The 17,081-nt window shown below is 38.7% G+C and overlaps 2 protein-coding genes across 4 annotated transcripts in view; one reads left to right on the top strand and one right to left on the bottom strand.

Moving 5' to 3' along the window:
- LOC105230494 (uncharacterized) overlaps positions 1–17,081 on the bottom strand; it is a 22,136-nt gene extending 5,055 nt beyond the window's left edge. Inside the window, exons 1-15 of one of the 2 annotated variants that reach the window (XM_049448531.1) lie at positions 16,972–17,081; positions 16,366–16,842; positions 15,024–15,232; positions 8,257–8,484; positions 7,888–8,198; positions 7,302–7,828; positions 7,101–7,235; positions 6,856–7,028; positions 6,575–6,792; positions 5,564–5,783; positions 5,272–5,500; positions 4,717–5,213; positions 4,539–4,654; positions 4,339–4,465; positions 4,031–4,249 (exon numbers count right to left, since the gene is read on the bottom strand). In XM_049448531.1, coding sequence (XP_049304488.1) covers positions 4,031–4,249; positions 4,339–4,465; positions 4,539–4,654; positions 4,717–5,213; positions 5,272–5,500; positions 5,564–5,783; positions 6,575–6,792; positions 6,856–7,028; positions 7,101–7,235; positions 7,302–7,828; positions 7,888–8,198; positions 8,257–8,484; positions 15,024–15,232; positions 16,366–16,396 — 3,240 coding nt within the window. In that variant the 5' untranslated portion in view covers positions 16,397–16,842; positions 16,972–17,081. The remainder of the gene's footprint in view (positions 1–4,030; positions 4,250–4,338; positions 4,466–4,538; positions 4,655–4,716; positions 5,214–5,271; positions 5,501–5,563; positions 5,784–6,574; positions 6,793–6,855; positions 7,029–7,100; positions 7,236–7,301; positions 7,829–7,887; positions 8,199–8,256; positions 8,485–15,023; positions 15,233–16,365; positions 16,843–16,971) is intronic. The other variant, XM_049448530.1, reaches the window with a different exon arrangement.
- Positions 938–3,210, top strand: LOC105230471 (arginine kinase). 2 transcript variants are annotated; one of them, XR_007421738.1, is made up of 5 exons: positions 938–1,416; positions 1,483–1,733; positions 1,807–2,543; positions 2,600–3,058; positions 3,115–3,210. XR_007421738.1 is itself a non-coding variant. In XM_011211255.4 (4 exons), the coding sequence occupies exons 1-4, from the start codon at positions 1,408–1,410 to the stop codon at positions 2,971–2,973; spliced, it is 1,371 nt and encodes a 456-aa protein (XP_011209557.2). In that variant the 5' UTR covers positions 938–1,407; the 3' UTR covers positions 2,974–3,210. The 2 variants fall into 2 exon arrangements, 1 of the variants encoding a protein (XP_011209557.2); XM_011211255.4 differs by having other exon boundaries at positions 2,600–3,210.

The raw sequence follows: 17,081 nt of genomic DNA, 5'->3' as shown, positions 1-17,081 counted from the left end.
AAGTCTTAACATCGACTCTCAAATTGGTGCCAAGCAGCGAAAAGGAAGAACGACTGACGTGCTGTTTTAAACTCGGCTATAACCGCGTCAGCGTTGTCCACGTCAATGAAAAAGAAGAATGAAGCTACAAAGTTAGAGAGGTCCTTAATCATATACAAGTATACTATGCATTTGGTAAACTATTGAAAGTTTGGTTGACGAGTTGAGTACGTTTACGCACAGTCTACGATTTACTGGTAAATATGTAGGCTTATGACATTAAAAAGAATCTGAACAGCTGTACTTAGGTGTGAAAACACGAGACAAATCAAAAATGCATTAAATGACATATGTAAATAGTACATACACACTCGTAAATGAATGCTTAAAAATGATCTCAATTTGAGGTTAAATATACACTATAGGAAAGTGGGGTCAGAGTTAGTTACCATCTTGCCGGTATTGACGGCTATTGAAAGGCGCTACATGGAGAATATTGTTGGAACGACTTAAAAAATGAATTTTTTTATGATTCGTGACCCTCAATTGATAATTATACACTCGAAAAGTAGTTATGCTTCTAACACAGTCGGATCTAAATAATCGGAACAGATGCAGAAATATATCCGTGGAAGGATTTGCAACTCGGTAGCATTTTTCACAACTGTTTTCGGAATGTTTTCTGTCGTTCCAAAATTTCACTTTCTTCCATCACTTTAATCACCGGCGTGTAGCTCACACAAATTGCCATGGTGTCGGCTCGTTAGACACGTTAGTTACCACAACAAAACAACAGCGTAGAAGAATGTACAATTGTCTTCTTACAACAGTTTGTTCAATACACCTACATATGCACTGCTGCATACAGCTCGAGCTCCTATCATTGTGGGACTGTGAAATCCTTCAACAGTTCGTTGACTGCTTTTGGGGGTAAGGCTTTTGTGACAACTGTGCTCTAACCACATATACACGCATTTACACATTGTGTTATATAACAACAACACAAACATGTCTAGCATGGCCGACGTCGTGCTGCTAACAACTGCAACTCCATTACCTTGCATGCCGTTTTCACTCAGTCCGTTGCGTTTGATCGATAGAGCCGTGTTTTTATGGCGCACAATTTCGTTTTGAGATTTTGAAATCTTTTCAAAAACGAATACAAGTGAATGTTTAATTTTTTTAGGCAGCTAAAATTTCAGTTTTTCTTATTTATGCCAGTTGTAAAGAGCGTCGTGAAACTACGGTCTAATTTTGCAGTTGTGTTTGATTAGTATTAAAACGAAATTCACAAATAACACTTTTTAATTTTAAACTTAAATTCTATATTCATTGGTTATAAAATAAAGTAAAAGAGTTTGTTGTTGTCATTGAAAGAAAGCGACAAATCCCGCATTTTTTTCAGTCGAGCTCAAGCTTGCGTTCAACATGTCTTCGGTAGGTTTCGTGGCGCTCCATTATTTATGTGCATATTCTAAACGGTTTTAGTCTCGTTCAACACAGATTGAATCCAAACGAGTGCAGTACCGCAAGTACTTGGAGCGCGCCGGTGTTATAGACGCACTCAGCAAGGCGTTAATTAAACTCTATGAAGAACAGAATAAACCAGATGATGCCATACGCTTTGTGCGTAAATTTATGTGTGAGTCTTGCCCGGATGATGATCAATTCGACATGATGAAAGCCGATCTTGATGAAGCCAATAAGACCATAGCACGGCTGGAGCAAGAATTGGAACGTTTGCGCAGTCAAATGTAAGTTCTGACGCTACATATAAGTCTACCACTTAAACCTTAACCACACATTTTTTGTTTTATGCGTAAACAGCAAGAAGACACCCGAGGAGATCGCTGAGTTATTGGAAGAGGGCTTCAAGAGTCTGACGGAGGATGAAGAGTACAATAACTCACTGTTACGCAAATATTTGACGCGTGAAGTGTTGGACGAGTATATGATGACGACAACTGCAGCGCCCACTGAAGCCAATCTTTTCGATTGCATACAATCGGGTACAACACATCACGACTCCAGTTGTGGCGTTTATGCTGCTGATGCCGATTCGTATGATGTCTTCACCAAACTCTTCGATCCGGTTATACGCGACTATCACGGTCAATTGGAAAATGAGAGCGATATACTACAAAAGGAAACCGATTGGGGCAATGTAGATGAGATTGAAAACTTGGATCCGGAACGCAAATATATACTGTCGGCAAGAATTCGCACAGCGCGCAATCTGGAAGGTTATCCGTATTTCCCGAAATTGCGTGAGAAACAGTATATTGAAATAGAGGAGAAAGTGCGTTCTGCTGCTGAGGGTTTGGATGGTGAGCTAACTGGCGCTTACTACACCATGGGCGAGATCGAGCCAGATATTCAACGTGAAATGGTCGCACGCCATATATTGTTCAAACGTGGCGATGAATACTTAACCACTGCAGGTTGTTATCGTTTTTGGCCTACCGGCCGTGGTATATTCCACAATCCGGCTGAAACATTTCTAATTTGGGTTAATGAGGAGGATCATTTGCGTATAATATCGATGGCTAAGTGCGGTGATTTAGGTAAATATTGATATACGTTTAAAAGGAACGTAACCTATATATATGACATCTCTTAGGCGACGTCTATAATCGTTTGGTTACGGGCATAACCGAATTGGAGAAGTCATTGCAATTTGCGCGTCATCCGCGCTACGGCAACTTGACAGCTTGCCCCACTAATCTTGGCACCACGCTTCGTGCTTCGGTACATATTCGCTTGCCATTGCTGTCCGCGCAGGAGGATAAGCTCAAGGCCATGGCGGATGAGTTGAGTTTGCAAATACGTGGCACAGGTGGTGAGCATACACAAATAGAGGATGGTGTTATGGATATATCGAATAGACGTCGCTTGGGTTTTAGCGAATTTGAATTGGTCAAATCGCTACAGGAGGGCATAGTCGCATTGATTGCCGCTGAAGAGGAGCTTGAAGCTGGCGGTGGTGAGGATTAAGCGCATTAAAACCCTCTATGAGTTTTTAAAACACTTAAGATTCTGCTGACAAATTTGAACCATACTTCTGCAGCAACAACAGCAAGTAAAATAAACTTAATTTGACACTAATCTTATTTATAAAATTGTTTAATGTTTTAGCGCAATATTTTCTGTTATCCATTCAAGTTTTAACTATGACTGAATTCATGAAACTCGCACTAATAAACTCTGAAATCACTTGTTTCTCATAGTAAAGGTATTTTTCGATATTTATAAAGTCTGAGGGGATAACTCTGTTATTGAATGACTGTAAGATTCTTGAACTTCTTCTATTTCATTACTGGTATAGACGTCGCTTACATATTCGCAATGTGGCGCGCGAAAAGAAGAAACGACTGACGCGCTGTTGTTAACTCAGCTATAACCGAGATTTTAGATTCCAAATGTAGCTGGGTCCTTCTCCACCTGGTTTTTTCAACGGACTGAAGGTCTTCCTCTTCCTCTGCTTTCCCCAGAGGGCACTGCATCGAATACTTTCAGAGCAGGAGTGTTTTCGTCCATTTGGACGACATGATCTAGCTAGCGAGATCGCTATCTTTTAACTTGCTGAACTACGTTATTCGCCGTGGCCAATGCGCAATGGACCGTAAATCTTCCGCAGAGTCTTTCCTTTTAAAACTCGTAACGTTGACTCATCAGATATTGTCATCGTTCATGAGTCTGTACCATATAACAGGACGGGAATAATGAGTGACTTATAGAGCTTGATTTTCGTTTGTCGAGAGAGTTTGGTTTCAAGATAGACGAAGAAATCTATGACTCCGCAGTTATGTCTGCCAACAGTGATGTGAGAGCCAAGTCGTGAGTGCGACGAATCTTTGTGTGATGACAGGAGATATTTCTTATTGCCATCACTCACTATCAGACCCATTGTTTCGCTTCTTTATCCATTCTGGAGTAAGCGGAACAAACTGATATAAATATCATCGGCGTACGCCAGCAGCTGTGTACTCTCTTTCTCCATTATTCTATGTAAATCGAATTCAAACTACTTTTGTCATATGATTCCACTTACCTTCCAGTCACGTGTGTCGATTTTCGATGTACGTTCCAAATTGCCAATAACATTGAACCAGTTGTTTTTGGTCGAGGAATAAACATCCATTGTAATGTTCCAACTATGTAAAGCTTCATTAACGTTCAAATTACTCGAGTGCTCCATAGTTAAACTAAATTGTTGACCAATCTTCTCGGCCGTGTTTAAGAGATCTTGTTTGCAAATTGAGCCATCGATCTAAACAAGTAAGACGGTGTAACAAGTTATGTTAGATATATAGAGTATTTTTGGGATCCGGCGACTGTAGTCCTGTCGCTGCTACTCACCTTTGTTGGTTTCTCGTTCTGTACGAGCATTGTAAAGTTTCGATCATAGCCCAAATGTATTGAACTCAACTGGGCCACACCAAAAACATACATCAAGAAATTGATGACCACATTACGTGAGAAGCCACTGTGTAAGTAATAGAAGCGGTATTTATAAATTAAAATTCATTCCAGTATAACTGCTCCATGACAAAACTCACTTTTCCATAAACTCGGACTTAAGCAGCATGCCACGATATTTATTCAGTTCATTAAGATTCGTTTTAATGGACATCGAAATACCCAGATCGTCTGTGTCATACTTGAATAATTGGAACTGAAATAAAAATATAACTGGATAGATAAATTGTTTTCCTGCAACAAAACTTAATAGCTTACCACATCAACCAGTCGATCCGGATACATGATCTCCTCGAATGGTGCGGTGGCTTTTGTTATTTGACCACGAGTTGATGTAATCGAACGCGATTTGAAGGAGAGCCCACTAGTCATATTCTCTGGGCGCTGGAAGGAGTAACGCAGACATTTGCTAGTAATATTCAGATTTAAATCGGTATTGAATGGCACATAAATGAGAAAACCTTGTTCGCGATTAATCTCATGATCCAAATTTAAGAAGGGGTTGTAACTACGACTGCGGCACGACGCATACGACGAGTAACGCGCATCAATCTCCAGTGCGGACTTCATTACATCATTGGCTTGATGTTGCGTAATGTTACCACGCAGTGAAGTAAGCACTGTGGTTTGCAGTAAGACGTCTGAAGCGGTACCCAAAACTGTAGGTACTGAATATTTGGCCATGAATGGCCAACGTACCGTTTGCATATTGATGTGACTATCGGCGCGTATAATGAAACTCACGCGGTTAATAACTGCAAAGCGATCGGTGATCAAAAGTGAAGATCCATGTTAGGTTATAGGCGTACTTACGGTCAGTATAGGTTAGTTTTTGGAAAGTTTTCTGGTTTAGATAATAAGACAACACCGTCTTGCCTTCCATTTGTAGAATGAACTCAAGATGTAGTGGTTTCGACTGTATAATTGGCGCATTCATCGCATGTAGCAACTCCTTGATGTGTTCGAACTTCAGTGGATCCGCTGCATTTTTGAGAAATTTGTGGAAAATTGCATCTGGTAGACCGCGTGCCTTGATGTATAACTGTAAATTGCAATAAATAATAACAAATAAGCATATACAAGTCTTTGCAGTGTCTCCACCTACCGCCAATTGTCCGGTAAACTTTCCCAGCGCTTCTGTATCGAATTTAAAATAAGCAACTACAGGTAAGTCTGACTTCGAGTCGCCAACCAAAAACGCTTGCAACATAGCACCAATACCGAATTTCGAATCACGATAATCGAATATATAGTTGCCGGTGACCCAGTAGCGTGATTCGGGCTTTTGTGGTAAATGTCGATGCATATACGAGAGCAGGCGACGTCTAAAAGAGAGTGTGAGATGACGATAAATAAAAAGTGAGTTAAAGATGAGCCATAGAATATTAATAAAGATATAACTATTATCTATATGATATGAGGAATGCAGGTGAACCACCTTTGTTACTAATAATATAATTTATATATTTTAGCTTGGTATATCCTTCCAGACTAGATTTTTTTAATTTATACATCAAAATTTAAGAAAGTCCATACAGTAATAAACGATAGAACTTGAGTTTGGTCGTAAGTTACTATATGAGAATTCTTGCAGCATTGCTCGATGGGTAATGGCGTTTCGGCAAACACCGACTACATGACTCCACTTTTCAACTGAGAAAGAAGGTTCGAAGTAAACAGAAAAAGATGGCTGGCGTAAAGGTATGTTAGCTACGCGCAACTCCAAACATCTATACGGATAGCTCGAAAATGGACGATCGGAAATGTCTAGAGCAGGGCACCAGGGAAATAATGGAGTATCTGTTGTGCACTTATCCCACATTCGCAAGACTATGCTGTAAGCATCTGGGGTCCCCGCAAAATAATGCACTGGAGGAAGTACATTACAAACTGAGGCCGTAGAGTCTGTTAAAATTCGCGTCAAACGCAGGCATCCTAAACGATGACTACTCCTTTTGGACTTTGCAAGTGAACTCCATCTGGTATCGCAAAGGACCAAACTGGTCTATGCGTGGCTTATTGGCCTACCAGATTAACTTAACCTAACCTATATGACAATTACAAAATTTCGAAATCTGCTCATATACTAGCACTATATTTTAAAGGGACCACTTACAGATGTTGATAACAAGGGTACGTTGTTTCGGATATACTCGTGATGGTTGTACGATAATAATTAATCATATGCGGATCGGTTTCACTTTGTATAATGCGATGAATACTGATAAGACGTGCTGCTGTGGGATTTGAAATTAGCAGGAGCGTAACAGCGGCAACACGTAGCTCCAAGCTGGCATTACGCGATTCGAAAATTGGCCAATAGATTTCATAGATCTGTAAAAAGTTGAAAATACTATAACTAGTTTCTTTACTGTAAAAAAAGCCGCTGATTTATACCCTTTCTGCGCGCTCTGTAGCCAGAGAGAGTGTCACCCAAGCGGCCAAAAATTTGATATCCTCATTTTCATTTGGATCGCTAACAATGGGATCCAGATAGTTGGCCACATTACCCACTTGCAGATTGCTCAGACCTTGTAGATATAACATTTTTTGCTCATAATCGTTGCTATCTGTGCGAAGGATTAGACAAACGAACGTTTAAGTAGACATAATGCAATCAACAATCGCATTGGCTAACTTACTCAAATAGAGATTGAAATATTTTTGCACATATTCTTCGAATACATCCTTATTGATGCGTCCAGCCATAAAGACGTTATGTACTAGGGTAGCGAAACTCAAAATAGCTGCTTGGTGAACGTCTGGTCTATCAGGTCCTGTAATGAAATTAAGTGTGTTCTGAAGTTATACTGCTCAAAGGCTTTAGCACTTAAACTACTCACCCAATGTCAGAAATACTTCACATTCTTTTACCAAATCGATTGATAGCTCAAATATATGGAACGGTATGGAAATTAGAAGCTGTACCGCAATAGTAGACTTGAGATCCTTTTCCAACACTAAATCTCTCGTTAAATATACCGACGCTTTTGTACCGATACGTGGTATAATCTCATTAAATATATTTCGTATCGTCTCCTGTCGATAAGAAGTACCGATATCTACATCTCTATAAAGCTTCTTTAAGGAATCATAGTCCATTTCTGACAATACTTTTATCAAATCGGAAACGGCGGTATCATAAGGTTCACCAAATTGTAGTTCGGCATCTTCTAGACCTTCCGCAAGTCTATTAAGCATACTGGAAGCTGCGGTTATTAGAGATTCTTGTAATTGTGGATTGCGCCCTCCCGTTGGATCGTTAAGTTCGACGGGTAACAGTTCAAGACCAGATACCTCGGAACACATAGATGTCTCAATGTCTATAGGATTATCGATGGAGGTTTCATTCAGAAAATTCAGTAAAAGTCTAAAATAAATATAAAAATGGGTTAATGACCTAATAAATATTTCAACGTTGCAGTTTACTCTGAGTTTATATATTGCGCCTCTCCTGTTGACTCAAAAGTGTGTATCAAAGTTGTACCCTTGACATGCGCCATGCTGAGGAAGTAACCAGTCACCGGATGTGGTAACATGCCATAAATGGCCTCATTACCAATAATGACGTTCTTTTGAAAGTCGAACTCACACGTATTGGAGGGTACATTACTGCGTGTGACGTGAATGGCTTCTGAGAAGGGTGTGCAAGTCTTCAATTCCGGCGTTTTGCGTATGGAAATATAATTAGTTTTATTCGAGACGAAATACTCTGTCGAACATTTGCCATGTATGCCAATCTAAGGTGTAAAGTTCAAGAGTAAATAAATATAATTAAATTGTTTATTTAATATTTACCTCATCCACAACAAAAGCACCACTAGTCTCCACTTGAAATTGCAATATTGATGCAATGGCACGCTTGAAATTGGTCGACCAAATTGGATCTGCTTCCTTGAAAAAGAGATGTGAGATTGTGCCATCGGGCGTTAGTACGATTTTAAATGGTTTGTAGGGTGGGTACATTTCCTTATTTTGTAGGAACTTTTCTCCAGAATTATTCAGTGTTATATCGTCGATGACGAGCTGTAAAAGAGAAACAATATTAAATGTTTATAATATATATGTATATAAGCTTTAAGGAAAGTTGGTTAATATACTTATGGCAGAATAGTTTCTTACAATGGATAAAAATATCCAAAAATGAATTTGCTTTCAATTTTGTATTTCTAACCAAACTTCGTGTGCGGAATCATTGCGAATTTTGGAAAAGGCTTACGGTGATTTAGTTTTATCAAAAGCACCAGCCTACGAGTGGTACAAAGTCTTTAATGACGGTCGAGAGATCGTTGAAGACATGCCTCCGTCTGAACGACCGTCGTCTTCTTGATCTGATAAAAATATTTAAAAAGTAATGGCGCCAGGGCAGTTTTAGAGAGATGGCAATAGAGCTCGAGTCCATTCAAATGATTTTGGTGGATATTTTGGGTCTTAAACGCGTTCTTGCTCGACTCGTCCCGATAGAGCTGAATTTCTTTTAAAAGACTACCATAAAAGGGTCTGGTTGAACAGGGTTGATCGTGCGAATTTCGATCCCACATTCACGGAGAGCATTATAACTGCCAATGAGACATGGGTTTATGAGTTTGAAATGTTTTGGTGCATCTTGAAATTGTTCCTGAGGGTTAATAAAGAGTCCTATTTGGCAATATTGAAGCGTTTGCGTGAGAGCAATCGTTCAAAACGGGCGATTGACCAATTTTGTTGAGAAACCTTCCAGATTACAACTAATGATAAGCCGGCATCGTTTATTTGACATTCGTTCATGTCTGCCCAAAATTAAAAGTACCTGTGCCGTCACTGATATGAACAACATGATACATATACATATATTGTATGTATGTGGAAATGCATATATGTACATGTATATTGGATCTTTTAAATACATATATACTTATACGTACATACAAATGTACTCTACACTATTTCTCAAATATTGAATGGTGATCCGAGGTAATCAGCTGTTTGCCTGATAAGCTTTTATTTATTACTTCAAGTCGAGCAATCTTCAAAACACATACTCGTAAAAACAGCTAAAGACTTTTCTATATATGTGTATGTGTTTGTGTGTATGTAGACATAGTAGCCGGTCATTGTTGACTACAAGAATAGGCATGAAGAAGATATTCACAGATTAATCATAGCCGGCATGTGCGAGTAGCTGATGAGTGGGCATGTGTAAATATTTCCTTTTTTCGCACTACACTCACAAACACATAAACACATATGTATACACAGGTACATTGGTGTATGCATGCTGAAACGTCACATAAATCGTCACGACATATCGCCCAACTGGTGATAGTTCGCGATCGGCTGAGTTGCCACAATCACTACGCTAATGCATACAAGCGTAAAACGTCTGAGTAATAGCTGTGTGTGAGTGTGTGTGCGGCAGGCTTCCCTGCGGCAAATATGAGAATTTAGTTAGGACCAGCATCGGTATTCAAAACGTGGATCTAAGGATTCGCAAAAATATTTTGATAAATATTTCAGGGTCTCTGAATCCATATACTTTATTGCCTATAAAGCAATTTACAGTTTTGCATAGTGGCGGTAAAAATGGGTCCCGCAGAAGGAATGTACCTCGTGGTACATAATCCATGAATTAGCCTTGTGGATGAAGTGAGTTGTTGTTGTTGTTGTTGTTGTAACGGGTAACATTACCCCGTTAGTATGGTAGGGACTAGATAAGTTGTCATCGACGTCATCCAACAGTAGGCCCAGGAAACCTGCTGTCTCGACGGGGTCGGACCAGAGGGTGAACGGTGTCAGATGTGTAGGGCTAGCAGGGCATGCGAAGATATGACTATTGTCATGCGTGGACTCAGAGTAGGAATTTAACCTGCAACAGTATCCAGAGGAAAGCTGCGCAAGAGTCACTCTTGTTTCTCGCAGCAACTCGAGCTCTTCTTCTGCAATGGGTGGTGATTTGACTCCAAGTACACCATTCACTGAGAGGTAATCGGTGCAGGTTTTAAAGGCTCCATTGTGAATGACGGTCAATGCATGTCTGAAGTTAGTTGCGTCCGAAGTCTGGTCGGCGTATTATTTTATATATGATTTTTGCGAGAGCACCGTGGCAGAAATTGCTTTGAGAAGAGTTCATTATGCTACTTAATTGAGAGCATATGAGCATCACTGTGCAGGTGTTCGATGGGAGACATTAAGAAGTATCTTGTCGTAGTCCGAAGTGCAGTGTTCTGACATGTTTGTAGCTTCGTCGTCTGCGTTTCACTGCATTCAGACGGCGACGGAGTTGAGGACGGGTCGATTGCCTTCTATGTTGCCAATAACGTTTCTTTGTCTTTTTCCGATGTGATGCCGGCTAACGACTTGAGCATTTTGTTGCGGCTCAGTACTTTGACAATAATCGCGATCTCGTAGGGAGTGAAGAAGCAGAGGTAGTCGAAAGTCACACCAAAAAACTTAGGGTTATTGACATTCGGAATCTTCACACCGTCGACTGCAATTTTGATGTCAAGTCCCTACTTCTTCGTCCAGCTTGTGAATATGGTCGCTGTGGATTTAGTGAGAATAGTGTTAGGTTCCATGCAGCGAGGAAGCGAGTAAGGTCGGAGAGATAGCCGTTTAAAATTCTTGGCCATTTAGAATGAGGTTACTCAACCAATGAGAGTTTTTATTACTGAAAAAAATTATCTGCTGCGTCAATAGTTCAATCCACGGTAAGTGAAATATGTAATTCGTATTTTACTACCCATGATAAGAAATATTGTATGAAAACCTAATATCCTACTAGAAACCGGTGAACTCACAAATCAGGTATGACTTTTGGAAATAGTTTTTGGGATTTATCATGCTTTCTAAACTTCGAAAACTTAGTAAAAAAAGTTCTTACGATACTATGGTTTCCAGTTGAACTGATTTGGTAATGTGGAATATATTCTAGGACGATTAGGAAGAAAACTCAATCAAAGGCAATGCACTAATGCGCTAATGCAAACCTTAAAAGTGATTACACGGTATGTTTTTTCGACATAAGTTTCCGAATCCGTTGGGTTCGTAACTGTTATAGCACACTTTATTGACCTGAGACAGCTTCAAGCCATGAAGGTATTCCTCGAGAGTATCCAGAGTGGACACTTAAAGCCAAGCTTATGGTATTTTAGCATTTACGCCACATGCTCATTTATGTCTACTCTGCAGGAACCCTTAGTCACTGGAAGGTTCTTTTTCATCGGCTGAACTCTCGAGGTATTTACCGGTAAAGTGAGTTGAGTTGAGTGAATGGTTTGACTAGTTATGTGTAAAAATTTCCCTACAGGGTGGGCGCTTTACTTTTTGCATCGTCTGTGCGCGTAGTTAGTTAAAACAATTAAAAGTGATTACATGTTCGTTCATGGCAGTGAGAACCGCAACCTGCATTCAGGCGACAAGTGTTGGTGAATATCGGTTCGCCGCAGTTCAACACGACGCACTGGAAAGGTCAATTTGTTTGACATCCCCATGAGCAACAACAAACAACAACAATGGTCCCCACAATAAAGCAAGCAAAAACAGTCTTTTGTCAGTATTGAATTTTTTCCTTCATTATTTATTTTATTTTATTTAAATTTTTTTTTGTTTTTTTTTCTTTTTTTGCTGATTTGATTCGCGGCTTCTTGTTGTAGTTCGGTATTCATTGAATTGGAAATTTCTTATTAAGTGAAAAATAAGAGGTAGAAAAGGCCATTGCCGAAATGAAAATAAAACTAATTACTTTATTTAACAGAAAACTTATTCAAATTAAAAGAACTTTGAGACGAGGTGAAATTTATACGCATGAAATACACATGATTAAATTCTATATGCTTTCTAATGCTATATACATATGTATGTTTCCATATATGCTATATACATATGTATTTGTGTATGTAGACAGGCTTTTAGGTGTCTCTTGAAGCTTATATTTCATACAGTTCATCGTTCCAACGAATGCGATATTCGCTGTGAGTAATGCGCAAAGGACCATACATCTTCCACAGAACCTCTCTCTCGATAACTCCTAAAGCCGACTCATCAGGGGTTATCATCTTCCATGTCTCTGCATCATATAGCAGGATGAGAATAATAAGTGAGTTATAGAAATTGGTCTTTGTTCGTTGAGAGGACTTTACTTCTCAATTGTCTACTGAGTCTGATGTAGCATCTGTTGGCAAGAGTTATTCTGTGTTGAATTGCGAAGCTGATATTATTGTTGGTGTTAAAATTGGTTCCAAGATAGACGAAATTATCTACGACTTCGAGGTTATGACAGTCAACAGTGACGTGGGAGCCGTGCGACGAATTTTTGTTTGATGACAAGATGATGAGTTATTTCGTCTTGCCCTCATTCACTACCAGACCCATACGCTTCACTTCCTTATCTAGTCTGAAGAAAGCAGAACTAACGGCGCGATTGTTGAGGTCAGTGATCAATATGATCAGAGTACAAGAGCAGCTGTACACTCTCATAGAAGATTGTACCTTCTCTATTTAGTTCTGCAGATCGAATTGTTTTCTCCAGCAGTAGATTGTAGAAGTCGCACGAAAGGCAGTTACCTTTTCTGAAACCTCTTTTGGTATCGAATGGCTCGGAAATGTCCTTCCCGATCCTGACGGGATTTTTGGTAACATCTCTTATGCATCGATTCCGAACATATTTATTAAAGTTTTGGGAATGAAACATACTAATGTTAGACTGGTACCAAAAGACCTAAATTTTTTAAAAAATCAGCCACTAGAAGACGAAAAAGAGATGCTTGACAACACTGAGAACATAACATTCATCAAAACGAATGGCGCTCTAAAAACTAGTCGAAACTAATAAAAGCCAAAATTCGTTAAAGGCCATTCCATCCAGGCTTTCTAACAAGTGTATGGAAAATTGACATGCCTATGTTTGCTCAACAGGAACTAATTTTCAATGCGATAATAATTTCTTTTTTTTAAATATGTGAAAATGTTTTTGTTATCAACCAGGGTCAAATTTCATACATAATATTTATATGCGAATTCATAGCGATAATTCCACTGAGTTTTAACTCTAACGAGTTAACCCTCATGAGCTTCGTTATGTAAGCACATGTATTTGTTTATCATGCCTTCATCTCGAAAAGATTAAAACGAAATAGAAAACAGTAACACAAATATAAATCTAGTATATTTATTAATTGTGTGAGGTCAAGATGATTAGAATGGCAAACAAATAACTAATTAACTTTCTATATAATATAATTTTTGACGAGCAGATCGAAAATCAAGGTCATGTTGACAGTTTTCCTCACTGCACTCTGAATTCCTTTTCACCGGAAAAACTTTCAACAAGGTATGCTAACGGGTTTTTCAATAAGAGCGCTACAAAAGTTTTTTAAATAAAACCAAAATGGTACATTCGATGCAATTATGTATGGAACTCGATTTATTTTGCATGGTCACTACGGGCACGCTTGCAGAAGTCCAGACGCTAAACCTAATTTTCGACGGTTTTTAAGCATAAGTCGGTCGATACTGCTGCAATTTCACGTTCGATATGAGTACGAAGTTTAGCAATTGTCGCTGGCTTGTTGGCATAGACCATAGACTTGACCTAGCACGACTGAGGCGGCCAATTGCCTGGGCCATTTCGTGAGATAACACGTTCACCAAACTTGATTTTTAATAAAATTTTAGTGATTTGTGGCTTGTGGCGCCGTTTTGTTGAAACCACATCTTGTTCAAGTCCATATCATCCAGCCAAAAATATTCGGTTTGAGCGGCATTGAGCGGCAGCGATTCCTATTAACAGTAACGTGCCGGTCTAAAGGATCATGGAAGAAGTACGGTCCAATGATGCCGACGGCCCATTAACCGCACTGAGCCGTAATTTTTTCTGGATGCAATAGTGATTCATGGAGTACGTATGGATTGCGGACATATTTTGCTTATTGGCGAAGCCATTCAATGAGCCTCATCGCTGAAGATGATTTTTCGATGAAAATCCAGATCATTTTCAAGCTCTTGGTCAGCCCAAATCACAAACATGCGATGCTTCTGGTGATCAAGCGGCTTCAATTCTTGCGGCAATTTGATTTTGTAAGGATGTGGGCTAAGATCTTTTCGCAAAATTCGCCACAACGACGTCCCAACGCTTAAGAACGGTGTGTGAAAGACTGATTAGGGTCTTCCTCAATTGTTGCGCTAGCGGCAGCGATATTCTCCACGCTATGGCCACTTCTGTGTCTCACTGGGCAGTGGATTAAAATTTTTCCACTAGACGCTCAATTGTTGATCTAACAGAACGATTATGATAACCATAAATTGGACGTAGCGCTCTTAAAGGCCACTGACTCCGAATTTCGGTAGTGAAAATAATAATTTCGACTAGTTGTTGGATCGTATATCTTTCCATAATGAAATAAGAAACCGTACAGAAGAGAAATGCCAAAGAGCGGAAAAAATTGGCGTCGTTGCTGTCCCTATCTGTCTAATTTTGTAGCGTCCTTATGAAAATATCCTGTTATAGTATTTCACACAGATATAACGGAAACTGTAAAGCAGCAGCCTTGCGCAATAGGGGTGGTAGGAACTTGTCAAATGTTACTTACCGCTGCGGCTAAAACATTGGCCGTCTGTCGTTGTAGTGTCAACTTGCCGCGCACAATCCAACCGGAAGTTGGCGGAGCCGGATGTTCATCTTCTTGTGGTGCCTTGGCACCCACTGCCACCGTACCGACATACTCATACTCGTATTGGCGATTCAAAGCGATGATATGAAAAGCGTGCACACTCGCACCGAGCACGGACAGCAATAAGGCTGGCGAAGATATTGAAATTCGAAAGATTATACAAAATGTAGTTTGGAAATATAGTATACAAGTATATTTATATTTTATTTTACTTTGTAATTTTTTATTTATTTTATTTTTTTCATTTATAAATTTTTATAAATTTGCTCGATCGTTGATGAGAATTAGAAAACTAATTTTTTATGTAAAAATGTAAGAAAAAAATTATTTAAAAAGAATTAAAGAAAAAAATGTGTAAATTTTATAAACAAATTTTTATTTTTCGCTAACACATTTTTGCGCAATATGTAAATAATTGCTAAGTCGTCTAACAAATAACGTTTTCCTAGTATTATCTGAAATATATTAAAGAAAAAACTGATAAAAAAGTTTTGAAACTTTTTATAAAAATATTCCACTACAATTTTTATTTCAGAATGAACAGGGTATAATCAATTTGTCATGAAGTTTGTAACACCCAAAAGAAGCTTCGGTGACCCTAGAAAATTTATGAATGAACAGCTTGTACAAAGTCGGTTTAACAATGTCCGTCTCTCTGTCTGTGAATTAGTCCCCCAGTTTTAGGGTTATCGATCTAAAATTTCGCACATGCTTTTTTCTCCTCAAGAAGCTGCTTACTTGTCGGAATATATCGGACCACTACAGCATATAGCTGCCATACCAACTGAACGATCCAAATAAGGTCCTTGTATGGACAACTTTTTTATTTTACAAGATATCTTCACAAAATTTGGTACAGATTGTTATCCAAGGCAATGCTATAATAGCTGAAAAAATTGTTCAGATTGAACCACTATAGCATATAGCTGGCATATAAACTGAACGAACCAAATCAGGTCCTTGTATAGAAAACTTTTTTTTGTGAAGCTTACTATAAATAAGTATGAGCCAGTCCGTCTAACAAATAGATAGCGGTTTCCTAGTATTCCAATATGTGAGTTTAAAAAAATTACGTCATCGCTGCGATTAGCAGCTGAAAAAATATACAAAAATAAGATTAAATCTCGATGCAAATGAAATCAAACAAATTTATTTGAAAATACACACATATACAGAGCATATATGTGTGTAATGAGATTTTTTACAACTAAGTGTATATACATATATGTATGTATGTATACAAATGGCACTTGTTACGTACACAATAAAATTAGACAGCTGTTACGCCTCATCCCGGTGCTAAGAAATGTGTAATAAAATTTGTATAAAATTCGTTTATCTGTTATGTTATGATGCTATGATCCTTTAACTGCACTGTGTTGCACTTTGCACGTTGGCTTTTCTTTTTAATGTGTGTGTATTTTTGTTGTTGATTATGTTTACTCTGCGCGCATTTCACTGGTGGTTCACATATTTTGGAGCACACAAGCGTTTCATTCAATCTTTGCATATATAAACAAAAATATATGTATATATATATATATAGTATACTATATATAATATATGCAACTATATAAGTATGTATATGCGCTGGTTTTATAATTTCTTTTTGGAACTGATAACGCTAAATACGCTTGTGGTATGCTCGCAGTCGGTACAAAATATTCACAAACACACACACACACACTTATTTAGTAGATTTGTAAGACAAAAGCGGTTTTCATATAACAGTAAATCACTACAAAATCAAACAATTCACTCATATCCGGTTATCAATCAGATTTCGCACATACATACGCATATGTATGTATGTATGTAAGTATATATATCGATATTAAAAAGCGTACGCGCGTACACACACACGCACTTAGAGCAACCGGAAACACAACGAAATGTCTTTGAAATTGCCTCAATGTCCTGCTTCCTTGAAATTCTGCTTTACACTTGATGAGTTTCGTACGCGACGCGTTCAAAACC

The sequence above is a fragment of the Bactrocera dorsalis genome, chromosome 2 (assembly GCF_023373825.1).
Source record: "Bactrocera dorsalis isolate Fly_Bdor chromosome 2, ASM2337382v1, whole genome shotgun sequence".
NCBI classification, from domain to species: domain Eukaryota; kingdom Metazoa; phylum Arthropoda; class Insecta; order Diptera; family Tephritidae; genus Bactrocera; species Bactrocera dorsalis.
This window is presented reverse-complemented; position numbering and strand designations above follow the sequence as displayed.

Excerpts from the sequence above, each read along its gene's own strand:
- LOC105230471 (XM_011211255.4), top strand. Across the intron at positions 1,734-1,806 it reads GAACGTTTGCGCAGTCAAAT|CAAGAAGACACCCGAGGAGA; the intron begins GTAAGTTCTGAC and ends ATGCGTAAACAG. Across the intron at positions 2,544-2,599 it reads GGCTAAGTGCGGTGATTTAG|GCGACGTCTATAATCGTTTG; the intron begins GTAAATATTGAT and ends GACATCTCTTAG.